The 18329-nt window shown below is 35.0% G+C and overlaps 1 protein-coding gene across 8 annotated transcripts in view; it reads left to right on the plus strand.

Moving 5' to 3' along the window:
- LOC117168747 (cullin-5) overlaps window positions 1–11772 on the plus strand; it is a 203164-nt gene extending 191392 nt beyond the window's left edge. For all 8 annotated transcript variants that reach the window (XM_033354491.1, XM_033354495.1, XM_033354492.1 and 5 more), the window contains one exon: window positions 11007–11772. In XM_033354491.1, the coding sequence (XP_033210382.1) occupies window positions 11007–11201 (195 nt within the window). In that variant the 3' untranslated portion in view covers window positions 11202–11772. The remainder of the gene's footprint in view (window positions 1–11006) is intronic.
- The last annotated feature ends 6557 nt before the right edge of the window (window positions 11773–18329 follow it).

Genomic DNA, 18329 nt, shown 5'->3' on the forward strand with positions numbered 1-18329 from the left:
AATCATTATTTTGAATTTGCAAAGTATCGCAGGAAAAAGTGGGAGTAGATGTGTCAGCTTTTCAGCAAAGTGGCACTTCTGTATGCACCTTAACATTTACATTATTACTGCGAATATCAACAAATTTTTACGAATCTTTTTTTCACTTTCATCAACTTGAATGAAGAAAATAATTTTTTTATTTAAAATTGAATCAACCCATGCTTTCGTAACTTCAGTGTTTGTAACTGGCCTGAATCTCATAACAATTAAAAAGTCATTTCGTTACGAGAAAGTCGATTCGCTCCCACAAGATCGTGGCACTTATATGTGCAAATAAAATTATTGCAATTAAAAAAAGACTGTGTAGGGAAAAAATACTTTCTATACACTAGTGCAGAACGACCTAGTAAACTGTTCAATCTCTAGTATTTTCGATAATTGCTGGATGTCGTTTGGGCATGCTTTCAGCCAATCTTTCTGCATACATTGGAGAAAATGACCGCCACATTTCTCGAAGACGCCATGATAACTGTTTGACAGTATATTCACTTTTTTCCTTACGTTTCTTCTTCATAAAACTTTAAACATTCTTGATTGGATTTGCATCAGGTCCCTATGCCATTTTTCTCTTTCAACGCTGTGCAAAAACTCCAATGCACTCAGAAAGAACTTTTGAAAGCATGCCCAAACATTATCTAGCAATAATCGACAATACTGGAGATTCGACAGTTGACTAGATAGTTGTGGAGCAGTGTATAAAAAGTACTTATTCCCTGTAAAGTCTTTTTTTAATTACAATAATTTCATTTGCAGATATAAGCGCCACGTTCTTGTGGGACCGACTGTAACATTGACCGTCACTGCTACTTTCACCTATTGTTCTTTCTTTTTTTTTCGAATAATAAAAGAAATAAAAACACTTGATTGAAAAACCGGCACTGTCCAATCAAAGAGAATAATATTAAGATTACGTGTGCAAAAAAATTAATAAAAATTATTTTAAATTACGGTGTAAAATAAAATCCCGTTTTCTGACTATAATAAATCCTCTTAATTACAAACCAATGACAGTTTCGAAGGTTCGAGAGCAACGATTACAAGAATAATTACTTTACCGAATATTTTGTGTATAGGCGTTGCAGCTATCTTTTAAGGTATTGATACCTCTCCTCTTTTTCCTTTTCCTTGGCAATGGAGATTGCTGTCCGAAAATCGTATTAGCAGATAATTTGGCGCTTCTCGTTTTGAATAATTGACTCTATCTTGCTCTGAGTATTTGGCAGGACAGGTTCTAGGCCATTCCTGTAAGAGTGATAACGACGGTAATAAAGCACTTTTATGGCTGCATTGTATCTGTAGAGACAGGTCGTTACCGCGTGAGTAGGAGACCCGTATATTATGTGTTCCAGATACTCAGCGCGTACATGGCACGCTATGCACCTATCGCTGGGAACTTCTTGACGTAAAGTGCGGTCATGGTACACTAAGGTGGAAATGACAATGACTGATCCACATTTTTGTGAAAGTTTCCGTACATTTTGTTGTCGAGTAGCTGTTATCGGAATATTTTAATCTCTGCCTTCTTTACTTCGCTTTCAGAAGTTAAGCATCTACTATCTGTTCACGTTACGAAGGTCCCTCCAAAAAAATTAAAACAGTGTTTTTATCGTGTCACTCTGTCCTTGCTTGACTTTCGATGACGACCTCTTTGATGTGAATAATGTAAAAAATGTGAAAAAAATCATGTAGATGCTTTCATATTTTGCTTATAGATGCCTGAAAACAAAATTGCGTTTTATATTTATTTATATTTTATTTATATGCAGTTATATTTTTTGCATTTGAACACGACTATGCTATCCCTCGTAATATATGCAGTAGAGAGTTATATTTTGGATTAAACTGCGTGGAATATGTCCAACAATGCAATAAAATAATGATTCGAATAACAATATTGAAACCGATTAATTAATAAGAAATACAGTGAAACTCTTTAATAGCCCTCCCTTCTATAGCCCTTCCGAGAATGTACGCCGTGCCGCATGAAGGTGTAGCAGGTGCTGCGCGGGGTGCGCGGGATCTGCGACTGTCACTCAGGCGAGCAGTCAGGCGTGAAGAAACAAAAGCGGAGCGAGGTATAATGGGTTACTTCCTACCCATCGTCAGCCCCGAAATCGGCGCTACAGAAGAGTTTCACTGTAATCCTGGAAGACCTATGAATATTAGTGTGGATGTGAATACGCTATGGACTATGTTATACTATGAGATATCATCGCGGAAGGTCATATCGAGGGGTCTGTTCATTCATCAAGTTTTGAAAACAGTAGACCCTTCAGCGATGGTATATGTTTTTCAAATTTATTACATTGTTCAGTTCAAAGATGTCGTGATCGAAAATCAAACAAGGACAGCGTGACGCAAGAAAACCACGGTTTTCATCTTTTCGCGAAGGATATTTTCCAAAACCATTTTTGCAAATAAAAAAATGGGAACTTATCTTAAGTGTAATAAGGTTAATTACCAGAATGTTCAGCTATTTTGTAGGGACCTTCGTAACGTCAACGGATAGTTGATGTAGTAATGCACTTCCCTCACTTCTTATGTTAAAATTCAGGCCAAGGGTCTAGGGCTTATGAATATGCATGATCTTACTATATGCTTGCGAAGATTAGTGTCCCTGCAGAGGTATCTAGGAGGTTTGCGTAGCATAATATATAGTGACAGAAGTGTGATGCAAAAGAGCAGTGGGACTTGGAGAGAAATTGGGAGAGAAAAGAGCGAAAATCAATCTGAGGCGGGGGGGGGGGGGGGGGGGGGGGGGGGGGGGGGGGGGGGGGGTCCCGATTGAATCCGACAATACAATGCATAGCGCTGCACAGAACAATTATGTGACGTATTAGTCTGCGCAGTAGAGTTCTCTAGTATATAGGATTGCGCAGTAGAGTCATCCGCAGTCTATAGGATTGCGCAGTAGAGATTAATAATGCTTAGAGCCGCGCAGTAAGTCATGCAGAGCGTGGGGCTGATTGACAGGCACATGTGCTACACGCGTGTGCCTTCACCTTTACTGTAGGGTATATCTACTGCTCACCCATACATGAAGTAGGCTTTTACTACGCACAGGCGTGTACCACACGTACATGTTGATCATCCCTGTTTCCGGTTGAATAATCGATCGAAGTTCATAAAATCGTCAACTGTCCAAGGAAATATTAACTTTTCCTGGGCACCTTTATTACAGTAACCGGATTATGTCGAGTTTTAAGGAGAATTCATAAGTTCTCATCAACAAAATATTTGTGTATTATCTTTCTCAGTCCTACCTGCATTTTATTTGTAACTCTTTCACTTGTAAATACCATACTTTATGGATACTCCTTTATAAAAGTGCAAGCTATGACAGTGATTGAATTTTCAGACAGAAGTTTCCGAACATCAGTAGGAAGAGGTATGTGTGCGTAAAACTATCGGTGTAACGTCATTAAAGTCATTATTTTAGTTTTGTTACATAAAATATATTTAAATTGTTCATCAAAATATTAAGTTTAAAGAATTTTCAGTTACGACTAATACGCATGATTCGGATTTCATATGGTTCATAGGATACCGAAAAGCCGAAATACGTGGGCGTAAATTTCCATCAAAGAAAGAAATTTCTTGAAAAATTCATCAATTTCAGTGAAATCTTTAAAACATTACTGAATTTAGTGAAATTTTTGTCAAATTTTCGAAATATTTGTGAAATTTCTTGAAAAATGTATCAATTTTAGTGAAATCTTGAAAGTTTTATTCAGATATGCGAAATTTTTGCAACATTTTCAAAATATTTGTGAAATATTTTTAATTTTTTGTGAATTTAGTTATTTTCTGTAAAATGAGGCAATTCATGTTTAGAGGCTAGCTTCTAGTTTCAACGCCCACCAGACAGTTCCTTCGTGTGAATATTCGTTTTATACCATAAATTAAATGTTTAAAATTTTTTGCTTTTAATATCCATGTATTTAATAGTTAAAAAATTGCCAATTAAAATATTAATTGTTGTTAAATATTTTTATCGGAAAAAACAGTTTATCAGTTAAAAAATGTTTAATGATTTAAACATTAAATGTTTCAATAATTAAAAATAATTATTTGTTTAAACATATTATATAGAGAATAGAGATGCAATTTTATTGAACATTTTACCGATAAAAACATTTTATTAGTTTGAAAATTGTTGATGCTCCACATTTCAAATTTTTAAACAATTAAAAAAAAATTATTTGTTTACACAGTGTTTAAAGAAAATTAATTGTTGGTAAATATTTTTATCGATGAAAAAATTTTTTTAGATAAAAATTTTTTAATGATTTAATCTTTAAATGTTTAAATCATTTAAAATAATTATTTACTTAAACAGTTTTGATAAAAAATGAATTGCTGTTTAACATTTTTATCGATAAAAAACATTTTATTAGTTTAAAAATGTTTAATGATTTAAGCTTTAAATGTTTAAATAACTGAAAATAATTATTTGTTTAAACAATTGTTATAAATTATAAATTATTACTAAATATTGTTATCGATAAAACAATTTATTAGTTACAAAATTTTGGACACTGCATAATTTTAAATGTTGAAATAATTAAAAATAATTATTTGTTTAAATAATATTAATTAAAAAATAAATCAGCTGATTCAAAGATTATATTTATAATAATTTCGAATTTTGAATACAAAATTTATATTTAGTCTATTTACGATTGGGATATATATTTTGAGATTTTGTGGGTATAGAGTATTCTAGACCATTAATGAATGAGCCGAGGCAACACGCCCACCATAAAATAAGTAATTTATGAACTACCTGAGTCGCTAAAGGACAATTTATTTCTGGTTTATGGTAAAAATCTGATTGATATAAAACTTAAAATTTTGCGATTTTCATGAGGTCGCATTCGAAATCTATGAGCAACATCTGTTGTGATTTTCAGCGATAACAAACAATATTTACGGCTTGAAACAAGCCTATGAAAATCACGGTCTTAAGTAAAAACAGCCATGTTTGAGACTTGAAAATAATCCTGATAATAATTGTTTTTAAATCTTTTTTTTGTAAAGAACTTACTGCATTACTGAATAAAGAGTTTCCAAAATTGCGTGAGATTCTATCAATAATTTATACGTTAGGTTTGATAATGAAAAAAATGGACATTTTTCTATTCTAAACTCCATAAGAAATTAATAACCTTGGCGTCACCTCTAAACATTATTTAAAAATTATTTTAAAAAATGGTCCTTAGTTTTTCAGTATGGAGAATAGGTTTCCAGTTGCAAATAATTAGAAATCGAAAGCCTGTCATTTTGTTACGGAGGGTTTCATTTTGGCATGCCAAGACGGTGTCATTTCCACCTTAACATACCGTCGCCACATTTTGAGCCAAGACATTTCCGATGATAGCTGCAGGGCGTACCATGCACACCCCGAGCATTTAGCTCACATACTATCTAGTTGTCCAACTCATGCGGGAACGGCCGCATATACTGGAACTTTATATTCTCGACAATTGTTTCTGTTGCACATTCGAGGCTCTTCTTGACTTCGAGAAGCGAACCGTGTTCGTTATCGAATTTTCGGCACCAGCTGACAAAAACATGATAGCCAAGGAGAATGAAAGGAAAGAGAGGTATAGAGACCTTATAAGGGAGTTGGAAAGATTATACCCGAAATATTCTGTTAAACTAATCGTCCTTATCATCGGCGCTCTTGGAGATGCCAAGCTTTCACTCGTCGATACCCTGATAAGCATCCCTGCGTGTCAACAATATGCTGAAACACTTGCAGGAAAAATGCAGAAGGCGCTAGTCCTTGGATCACTCCGTGTTCTCAGGGTGCACGAAACTTTTGCGGATCGTCGTATTGATCCCGTTACAGACTGTAACCACCTATCTCACGGTTGTGAGACGTGGTCATGGCTGAAATTTTACCGCGATTTCGCTGGAAGCGGGTGCAATTTTTCAGATTAGCACCCGCTCCCGGCGAAATCCTGCGGTTGTCCTTATGACAAATTTTTAAATATATATATATATATAAAGGAAAACAGAAAAGATTTCGACACACGGTGGTCGGCTGGGGCCGGATGATAATCAGCTTTTTGGGCGTCCGGTAGGTCCTTGGACGAACGATGTCCTGTTCGGGAGCCTTTCTTGTGAGCCTTTCTTGTGCTGCTTGCGAGGTGATTTTTTTGCGACGGGTAAACCCTGGACTGTCTGGGTGAGCGTCGTGAGGGAAGGCGAGTCTTTGGCCTCTTTTTCACGCAGGAATCCTCCTTAGGGAGAGTTAGGATCTTCCCGAGCTCATTTTTCCGCTTCTGAATATTCCCTCAATTCGTGGGCGGATGGCTGGAGTTTTTTCTCAGGATGGTCCTAGAAGGGGGCTTTGGTTTGGCAGAGAGAAAATAAACTAGCTTAGGGGGTGACAGCTCGATAGGTTTAGCCGAAGAAGACTCGATTAGTGAGGCCCTTAGCTCCAATAGATCCTCCTCCTCTAAGGGATGAATATCTGCTGTTTCCGTACATGGGCTCTGCAATTCGGAAGGTGACTTGAACATCTCCTTGTCCGGAAGATCGATGTGTAGGTCACGTAACACTTCCTCGAGGATAGCACGGCGGGCGAAGATTAACCCTCTAGCTCTAGTAGGACTTAATCCAGATTTTAGGGAAATTTAAGCTTCTCCAGAACATCTTCCTGAGGGGCGACTATGTCGGCGGTTTCGGGTACGCTTTCCAGCGAAGGTTGGCTGGTTATGATCCCCTTGGCTCGGTTCCAGCGATCTACACGGTTACTCTTCTTCCTTATGGGGGACAAGGTAACATAGGTCCCCGGGTTTGCCTGCTGGTCAGCAAAGCCCCGACGATATCTCTCTGTCCAGCGTTTGTGTTCACTCGGCCGATTTACTCGGGGCTGGCCCATCTGGAGGCAAAATAAATTTTCTGGAGGTGGTCACGTGGTTCATTATGATGTCTGGAATGAGAGGCTAGGTTCCGGAAAAAATAGGATCCCAGATCCTCTCTACAGAGGACCGTGAAATAGGAGCAAAATCCCCGATCTTCTTGACAGAGAACCGAGAGTAATAAATGAAAAAAGGATCGCGGAGCCTCTCTATAGAGGACCGAGAAATGAAAAGAAGAGGGAAGTAATAAAAAACATAAGATAGAAGTAAAAAGAAGTAGTAAAAAGAGTAAGAAGGAGTAAAGAAAGAAGGCTAATATATAAGAGGAAATTCCCAGATCCTCTCTAGAGAGGACTGAGAAATGAGAAGAAGAGCAAAGTAATAAAAGACAGAAAATAGAATTAAAAAGAAGTAGTAAAAGGAGAAACAAGATGTAAACAAAGAAGGCTAATTAATGAGAGGAAATTCCTATATTCTATAGAGAGAGGGCCGAAAAATCAGAAGAAGAGGAAAGTAATAAAAGACATAGGAGGAAGTAAAAAGAAGTAATGAAAATAGCAAGAAGATGTAAAGAAAGAAGACTAATGAATAAGAGAAACACCCTAGATCCTCTAGATAGAGGACCGAGAGAGCTAGGGTGGCTGTAGCTTCAGGCTTCCTCCTCTTAATTCGAAGTTGGTTTCCAATTTTTCCTTTCCCACTGTCACTCTGGACAAACTTTAATAAGTCGGAGTCTTTTTTTAACGAAAAAAGGTTATTACTAAGTCGAGGTAACGATTGCGTAAAATTAGTAAGTTGGGGTTTTCGGAATGATAAGTCGTGGTTTGATAATCGGGCTGCGCCCAGAAACCTTTTAATTCCTCGACGCACAACAGGTAATTCGTTAAGTATTCGGTAGTCGGAAAGTCACCTTTTCTGGGTAGTGACTGGATTGGTGCAGACTAGGAGCTCGCCACGTGCGACTGGCTCAGCCGTCTGCGAGCAACTCTGCGGCGTGAATTGCAAGTAATCGATTCATCGAAGGTAGCAGCTGGCGCGCGAAAATTCAACTTAACTAAACTTATTGGATTGTAAATGGATATTTAACCAGAGTGAAAATAGCGGGCTTGTGCCATCTGCAAGTTTTAGGCTACTTGGGAGCTGTTGTTTTGAGAAATGTAACAGAAAATAATTTCAGAGAAATTTAATTGTGTAACAATCCTGGTGACTGTTAACTTCAAACCAACAACTCACAACCCATCTTTCTTGAAGCTTTAAGTTAGATAATTAACTTACATACTATAGCTTTACTGATGCGATTTTACTATTATTTTCTTTTTTAGGGAGGAAGGAGGAGAGGGAAATGTTCCTTTTTTCAGAATCCAATGGAAACATTTTGTAGTGGTTGTCCAAATTTGGTTCTCAGATTCTTGATTTTATTTTCAGGAATTCTTCTCATCTATTATTCACTCGTTAACCCTTAGGACTCCGCGCGGCGATCCCGTGGTCCGCATTTTTCGTTAATTTCATGTGTACTCATAACGGCCTAGAATTGGGCGGCACGACTCCTGCTATCCCTCGTCCTGTTGCTATGCAACCGTTTGAACTGCTGCTCTTTCGCCGTGAACAATTTGCGAATGTAAACAATTTGGACGTAGAAAGTATTCTACAACTGTTACCACATGTGATACTTGCTCAAGAGAAAAAGAATGAAAACTGAAAGAGCATTATTCTTTTGATTTTGAATTTTCAGCTCCTACATAGTTCCCTTTCTTCTAATTTGTCTTGAGAATCGATTTGCTAATGATTCTCGTGAGGCTAGTCCAATTTTCTAAGCAGAACGATTTTTATACAATGTGTTTTACCGAAATTTGCATTAAGTTCAAAATTTATTTAATAAAGTTTAGAAAATATTCTAAGTTGCTTATTTATTCATCCTAAAAAGAGAAAATACTTCATTACATGCTCATACTGTAAATAAAACTAATTAGAAATTATTGAAATGTGTAAAACGTGAATGCGGTCTCGAGGACCGCACGCGGGACAAATTAGATTATCAGGTCGTGCGGAGTCCCAAGGGTTAATCCTTTTTACCTAAAGTAGGCAAGTATACTGGTAGCAAATTGCAAAAGTATTTACATTAACTAAGAGACTATGGGTTGACCGATGCGATTTTACTATTATTTCCTCGTGAATTCTTTTTAACTAAAGGGGCAACGTATAATGGTAGACAAATTGCAAAAGTAATTACATTAACTTACATGCTTACATCCTAAATGATTGCTTTTTCGATTTTACCACATTAAGGGCATGTGATACTTAGATAATTGTCGATTTTACCAGTTTTAGGTTCCAGCGGCTTTTTTTCTTTAATAATCAATATTTTGTCTTAAAAATTTGGGATACGATAGCGATCATGCTAACGGACGTCCCCACACACTTTTTTTTGGTTTAATTCAAAAAAGTTTTAATTTAGCAAAATCTGATTAATTTGCATAGCGCTTAGGAATTAGTATCGATTTTACCACTTTTAGGTTCCGGCGGCTTTTTTTCTAGAATAATCAATATTTTGTCTTAAAAATTTGGGAAATGATAGCGAACATGCTAACGGACGTCCCCAAACACTTTATTTGTTTTTTTTTTCAAAAAATTTTTTTATATTGCTAACAACGTATGTACATTTAGAAGTTGTGTATGTTACAATTCTCCTGTGCGTTACTTCCAAACTACACAATATTTTTGGCCGAAAACTTTGGACTTGCAAATAAACATAGTAACTAATCTCCCGGAACTAACCCTTTTTGCAGGCAATCAAAAAAGTTTATTTCATAAATAATTTCCAGATTATCGGAAAGGCAGAGATGAAAAACGACGTAACCTCAAAATAATACATATGCATAAAATTTTTCTTTAGCACAATAAATTTTTTTGTTATTATCCCTCAAAAAAGAGTCCGGGGACCTCCGTTATGATATTTTATAGCATCTCCGAATTCAGTTTTTAAAAATTTTCATTTTTAGTTTTAGCTTTTGTCAGTCAGGTGTCTCGTGGGAAGTGGGATTTCTATCTTGGGTGTGATCAACCATCTCAGTATTGATTGGTGCCTCCTGCTTGTCTCGATTATCGGAGAGTGAGCGTTGATGACAAGAACGAGAATATACCGGTCGTAGATCCTTCTTGTGTGTGTTCACTAGCCTGCTAACTTGTTCAGTGCAGTAAATCTCATTATTGAGAATGTCCTTCATTGAATGAGAACCTTGCGAGCGTATCGCTAGTCCTGTGTTAAACTTCTTCTCCTTGTCCGAAAGTTGGTGTGCGCATGTTTTTATCAGATCACCAATTTAGTATCGCGGACCCATCTCAGGAGGGACGGGGTAGCGCTGGAGATAGCGGGCCTGGTTGATTCCAACATCTTCCAGGCGAGCGACTTGCTCGGAAGAAGATTTCTGGGTACCAGCAATAAACCATTCTCGTGGTCGTTTTAGTGATTCTCCAAATAGGATCTGGCTGCGCGTATTTCCGATAGCAGCGTTGCATCGACTACGCAGATTGACTCTTATTAGGAAGAAGGAAACATAATACAGATACATAATAGCATAACAATATTCATTTGTGTTGTTGCGTCTACATCATTTCACAGCAAATATCAGAGATATAATTTATCTGAAGTTGGATAAAAACTCCGCTAACAATTAAAAACTGCAATGGAATTTTATTGAAAATTCATTTTTTCTCGGTAGAAAATTATCCTTTTGTTTAAAAATTATTCTTTTTGGTTAGAAATGTTCCAAATAGGTTTTAAAGTTGAACTACTTCCATAAAAATGAAAAATAAAGTAAATTTCTTTTTTTTTTTTGTTGAAAATTTCAACTTTTTTGGTTTTAAATTCTTGATTTTTTTTTCTTTGAATTAAATTCATCACTTTTTGTTAGAATTAAATTATTTTGTTAAAATTAAACTGTTTTCTTAAAATTAAACTGTTTTCTTGAAAATTCAACTTTTGAATTAAGAGTTCTTGTATTTTGTTGGATATTCGTATTTTTCGTTTAAGCTGTTCACTTGATCATGCATTAATTGCTGAAATATGTACTCAAATAAAAATCTTATTTTTAGGAGGCGATAATTAAAATCCTCAAGATGAGAAAGAAGATCAACAACGCTCAATTACAAACTGAATTAGTCGACATTCTCAAGAACATGTTTCTGCCAAGTAAAAAGATGATTAAAGAACAAATTGAGTGGCTTATAGAGCATAAATATATCCGCAGGCATGATGATGACATTAATACCTTTGTCTACATGACATAATTTATGGCATGCTTCGAAGTGTTTGAACTCTTACATTAGCTACTATATTTTTGTATATCTGAGTTTTTTTCCCTAAAAATGTGTGCTTGAAAATATTGGATACGTGAAGATTTTATATTGAGTACATTTCTGAAATATCATGATGAAAATAGGCCATTTTTATAACAGTCAGTATAGGCACCTCGTAATTCTATATATGGTAAAATATCATCTTTTTATATTTAAAAACCTCTGAAACTGAATTCATTATACGTTTTCAAAATCAGCTCAAAATATCGATTATTAAAGGTAGATGACTATAATGCGAATTCTTATATTACATTATTTGGCGGATAAAAGAAGTGTCAATTGCCATTTTTTTCAAGCTATCCTTGTTTCGTTAGCTAGCGCGTAATTAATTTTCCACTCAATAAAAAGTATTCACTTCAGCTTCCACGATTGTATGCAATGCAGCACGCTCGTTACAATAATCCTATTTTTATCTAAGCATTTGCATTGAATTGTGTACTGTGACAGAACCATCAAGTGCTTCGGCTTCAAAGAAATAAAACATAAATATGAACAAAGAAAACATAAAAACCGTGGTGATATATATAAGTTAAAAAATATTGTAATGTCTCCTATTGTATATTATAATAAAAATTTACCTTTAGTGCCAATATTTAGAAATATGCTAAGTTTTGCTTGTTGTTTGAATTTTTATTCCTTATTTTAGGTGTAATTATTAGGTTTTGTTATGTGAGAGAAAGTTGCGATCTTGAGTTTTTCACATAATTTTATTTATTTTAAGGAAAAGCATCACTGACTTGAATGGAATTTTCGGTGATATTACAGAATATTCTCTAACAATTACGAAGCAAATTAAGATGACAGAAAGGGAGTGGTTTTTGTGACATAATTAATAAAATCCACTCATGACGGCCATCATTGTGTGTCGAAACTCTTGAAACAATTTAATTGTATTAAGTTTACCTGACCTTAAAGTCAACAAATAACATCAACATTCTCCTATAAATAAATTTAAAAACTCTTACCGATAAACTTTATGATGCATTTTACATCACAGGTTTATCAGCACAATTATTACAATATAATAATGTGTGGATTTACAATTATTCCATATTATAATAATTATTTTCATAATATAACATTTTTTCTTTTAAATTTAATTAAGACTTTTTAATTTCAGCTCATGGAGATATCTTCTCTCTTCTTCTTCTTCTTCTTCTTCTTCTTCTTCTTCTTCTTCTTCTATATATACCAACGGTGGGGAAGAGTGTTGTTTGTCGACTTGACAGATTTTTGCATTTTTAGTGGACATCCCTGTCTAATAGTTCTCATGCAGAAATTTATTTGGTGAAATTATACAGAAGACATTTTTTTATTTCTAAAATAATTTCAATAACATACTAATAAGTTTTTCATATAAAACAAACGTGTAATACAAATTCTAAAACGGTATTATCAAAACTGTTGCGTGCGAAGTTTTATTTCTCGTGTTTGCGTACTTCGATTGTTCGTGCCTGCCTAGCAGGCGCGAAGTGCCCGATTTGCGCAGTGCTTTGCACAGTCTTGAACTGTGTCTGCACGAAAAAAATAGATATTAAGAAGTAGATATTATAAATTTTCATATTCAGCCATAACTGAACTGTTTATGTTGAGAGTATATAATGGGTGATATTAACCGTTGATATCTAAGATTTAAAAAAAAACGAAATTTTATCGGAGTAATGTGATTAACGTGTAGTGTGGAGACATAAGTTTTTAACCCCGAAAGCAGCGGTTTTTCGTGCATACTTTTTCAAAAAAATATATCGTTATCCCCGGTGGACTTATCCAGCATATCCTTATATTTTTGGGGTCACTGATTCTGAATCCGGGGTTCAAATAACCCAGTTGGCTCATATTTTATCGAAAAACGCAAAATTAGACATAAGATCGACGAAAACCTTTCAACCTTTACCTTCCTCGACTGGGATTGTCGTTCACTGTAGATTCCCTTTGCGTCTCACGTTTCAGGGTTTTTAATTTGCGTTAGTCTCCTTGCATGGCAATAGTAGGTTTTTTTTTGTAAATAAGTTTTATTTACGTTTAGCATTACCCAGGAACAACGACGTGAACGTAGTAAATTCTGTTCCCTTTGTGGTACTTTATTACCGTGAGTCCCCTTGCCTCTCACGCGTATAGGGTTTTTTATTTTTTATTTTTCTTTATATCGCTTGTATCGAACCCTTTTCTTCTCAAAAGACCTACGTAGTGGATTTCGCTTTCGTTTGATACCTTGATTGACTTGATCTCGTTTTAAACTCCAACAGTAGTCAGCCATCATGTTGATATCCCAACATCCCTGATATCGCCTCTCCATTTCTTTTATATCCTGGTGGAAGGCTAACGTTTCCACCAGGATATAAAAGAGCTCTTCTCTAAAGTCTACCAGGTTGTCTGGAAACTTATTTATATGCGAATGAAGAAAATGTAGCGTCAAATTCATAAGGCAATCTAGTTTACCAAAGTTTGTTACCATTTCTGAAAACACATTTTGATAGTCTGGACGTTTCTTATTACCTAAAAAGTTTTTTACAACACTTTTAAAACTCAGTCAGGTATCTTTTTCAGTGCCAGACATTTTTGTAATAAATTCTGGATCCTGCAACATTTTTCTTTTCTGCGGTCCATCGAAGATCCCCTCTTTTAATTTTGCTTCGGAAAGTTGTGGAAATTGATCTTCCAAATACGCATAGCAATCGCCATGCTTGTCAAGCGCTTTAACAAACTGTTTCATAAGACCCAGCTTTATATGAAGAAGGGGTGGAATCAAAACTTTTTTTTGGGTCAACTAGAGGATCTTCAATTATATTTTTTGTCCTTGCTCAAACGATTTTCTATTTCGCCATCTTTTTTTTTTTGAAATGACGAACGCGATCTCGACTGTCCCATAAGCACAAGTAACAAGGTGTTTTTGTATTCCCTGATTGCTGTCCTAAAACGATTCCAAAAATTTTGAGATCCCCGCAAATTTTCTACTTATAAGTTGAGTAATTGATTTTTTCCAGGACAAATTTTAAGTTACTGTAATGCTCTTTCAGTTCCGTAGAATGTGCGATTGGAATTGGAGCGTAAACATTGTTCCGGTCTATACAGTCCAGGTTTCATTTTTTCCATTAATCCGTCAATGTTTTTACGATATACTAATTTTCCATGATCATTTTCTTCAGAAGTAAAAAACTGTCTTAACTCTTTTTCCCTATTTAGGAACATTATTCTTTTCATTGTCTGGTATGTACACTTCTGTATTAACATCGCTGCTTTCATCATCATCCTCGTCATTACCATATTCTGAAATGTCACTCATCACGATCAACATCGAAGTCTTCATCAGTACTTTTATTTTCGTCTGCTTCAGTCGTCTGTCAAGTGACACATTTTTTGAGTTTTTTGTAATATCGTTATTTTCAACAGATTTAGTGACACTAGGTACATCAGGATATTCGATAGCACTTTTCTTTTTTCTATTGATTCCTGTCAGGTTTGACATACAAAAGTAGCATTCCTCTTTCCGAAGAGTTTTCTCCATATCGTAGGTTCTTGAATCTTAAGGGTTTTCTTATTTCCTTCTCTGTCTTTCAATCGATTGAATGCCTTATAAGAAGCATTGCTAATTTTGTGAGGAACCCAATTTTCACTTTGGTTTTGAACTTCCATACCAAAATAGCTTTTATAAATTGTTTTTATGTCATCGCTGATTACTCTTCGATTTTATAAAACCTCAAATTTACCACATATGTAGCAAAATGCATCTGGATCACCCACGCAATTATGCACTATAGTTGAGGTGGATAAATTGGAATTGAAACAGCGGTTAGAAGACATGATCTGTTTTGATTTGGGAGTTTATAGTAATAGTATAAGTATAGTATAGTAAACTAGTGATTTAAAAACACACAAAAAAGAAACTGATAATGGTTTTTAAAACTGTGCTTGTTTCACAGTCATTTGTTTTGATGTGAAGTTCGAGCGGGATCTGTCATTTGTTTTGTTCACATTCATTTTTTTTTTATCTTACCTCTATTTTTGCGTTTTTTAAAAAAAAGTGAGCCAACTCGGTTATTTGGACCCCGGATTCGGATTCAGCTACCCAAAAAACATATAGATATGCTGGTTAAGTCCACCGGTCATGAAAATATTTTTTTTTGCAAAAATATACACGAAAAATCGTTGTTTCCGTCGACTTTGCATCTATTTTTGCGTTTTTCGATCAAATATGAGCCAACTGGGTTATTTGAACCCCGGATTCAGAATCAGTGAGCCTAAAACATAAGGATTTGCTGGATAAGTCCACCGGGGATGAAGATATATTTTTTTGCAAAAGTATGCACGAAAAACCGCTGTTTTCGTCAATTTTACCCCTATTTTAGCATTTTTCAATCAAATATGAGCCAACTGGGTTATTTTGACCCCGTATTTGGATTCAACGACCCCAAAAACATATGGATATGCTGATTTAGACCACCGGACATGAAAAATTTTTTTGTTGCAAAAGTATACAAGAAAAATAGATGTATTCGCCGATTTTACGTCTATTTTTGCGATTTTCGAAAAGGATGAGCCAAATTGGTTATTTAGTTCTCAGATTCGAATTAAGCGACCCAAAAGACATATAAATATGTTGCTTAAGTCCACCGGGCGAGAAAATATATTTTTTTTTTTGAAAAAATATACCTGAAAAATCGCTGCTTTTGTCGATTTTACGTATATTTTTTCGTTTTTTCAGAAAAATACGAGCCAACTTTGTTATGTGGATACCGGATTCGAATGCAGCGACCCTCAAAACATATAGATATGCTAGTGTAGTACGTCGGACAGACCACTTTTTTGTGTGCCGGTGTTATTACTTTAATATTTGTTTCTTATTTTGATTTAAATTTTATTCTCAGCCACCCTGAAAAATGCATATCATTTCAATGCACTTATATTATTGCCATTCATAATATGCATTAGATTGGAACAAAAATATTTTTATTGTCTTATTTTTTTCATAAATTTAATTTCTTTTTTTCTACTTTTAATATATTTTTATAACCACAGTTAATAACAAACGTGTAGATATTTTGTTGTTAAACAACTTTTGTCTTTCAATTTTGTTCATTTCTTGTGTCTCTACGTGTCTCTAAGTGTCCTATCAAAAATCATTCATGACAAATTTGAAAGAATTTTCGCTATTTTTTGGAAGAGCAACTTTTGACAATTTTTTTCATAGCTTGTGTCCTTTGTCCAAAAATTTAATTTTTTTATTTTTAATGTTGTTTACGACTAGAAACAAAAACTACGCGTCTTATCGAAAAGTGATTAATGATAAATTTCTAGATCTTTTCAGGGCGCGCAGTTTTAGTTATTATTCATTTTTTATTTATTTTGACAGTACTATAAATAGCCGTACATAGAATTTTTAAATCTTGAAAAATAGTCTTAAATATTTTTAAAATGCGCTCTCTTTTTTAATTTTCATCCAACATAGCTGGTTTGTGATCTCATTCTTTCTTTTTAGGGGCTCTTCATTTTTATGATCTCTCTTTACTTTCCAATGACATATCAATCGGTTTTGTAAAATTAACCCTTAGCTAAAAAACGAGACCCTGTAATGAAAGCACCTATTGAAAAAAGTCTATATATACATAGATGGAATTTACTTATAAAACAGTAGCATGGTACTTTCAAGCATAATTATTTCACACCCCTAATCGTTACAAAAGTAACCCCTGCAATGTACAAGCCAAAATTGCAACATCTTTTGTAAAAATAATTTTCCAGTCTTAGTGTTTATATTCAAAAAATACAATCTACATTTTTCGATGCATCCTTTAATATCTTCAAACAACTTTTAGCACAAAAATTACACAGGCCCACAAAAAAAAGTTGTCTGCATGAGGCAAGTGATTAGACTACCCTTATGGATTTTGAGCAGTTGAATCCGAATATGGTCTCAGAATTTGTTCTGCACGTCTCAGTTTTTCCCTAGGTGCTAAAGGAGGGAAAAGCCATGGATTTTCTAGTCACACAAGCCATACAAACAAGGAAGGGTGTCAATAAGGCCACTTTTCACCCTAACCGATCTGCTCGTTACTGTCTGAAATTAATGTTTTTAATGTACCTCATAACCCTGTGAAACAGTTTTTTAAAAGAGAAAATAAGTTTTACAATAATCGTCCATTTATATTAAATGTTTACATGAGAATTCACGCACTTGGCTAGAGTCCCTTGTATTGCAACCTGTTACTAATTAACCCGAGCCACCAAACTTTTCCAAAAATTGCTCAAATGTATGAAGTTGAATATACATCAGAACCCTTGATCTAGGCCCTGGGCCTGTTCTTGCTACAGGACCTCCTTTTCCAGCGTAATCGCTATTTTAAATTAGCTGCACGGTTACAGAAACACCTTGAAACCAAGTAGTTACTTACGACAGGCCACCCTACAATAGATAATGATGTATCAGTAACTAATTATTAACTGTAAGTACAAATATTAGTGAAATAATCAATTCTAATTTTAATATATCAACACGTATCGTGGCTTAACTAATATTTACAATAAATCATTTATTTTACATACGATATGAAGTTAGTATTGTAGATTATTTAGTTTCACCCAGGGTGCACCACGGAGAGGCAATCTACTCTATACCCCTATTACTCTACTATTTACAAAATATTTACAAAGCCATTTACCAATTATATACAAATGTAGAAATGTATTTAAACTGAATACAAACTACGAACAAAACTAAACATAAACAAACTATGAACAGGACGACATGGAAACACTAATGAGGAAGGTCCTGGTCTCCTTCTGCATCGGACCAATGGGAAAGAGCGTTGGCCGCATCTTCTACGTCAGATTCATAAGTTTTATAAGGTCTTGAAGGAAAATCGTTATGGCGATATTATCCCAAATACCATAGGACTGCAGCAATGTCAGCACAACATCCGACTGTTCGTGCACCTATCTTATATTGGCAGTATCATGACTTAATGGGATTCGTTTCGTCTTGGTACTCTATTCACAGATCATAAATCTTGGAAGAAGTATGTAGCGACTGAATCTGAACGCTTATTCTAATTTAAGATTGCC

Source organism: Belonocnema kinseyi, chromosome 3 (assembly GCF_010883055.1).
Source record: "Belonocnema kinseyi isolate 2016_QV_RU_SX_M_011 chromosome 3, B_treatae_v1, whole genome shotgun sequence".
Classification (NCBI taxonomy): Eukaryota; Metazoa; Arthropoda; class Insecta; order Hymenoptera; family Cynipidae; genus Belonocnema; species Belonocnema kinseyi.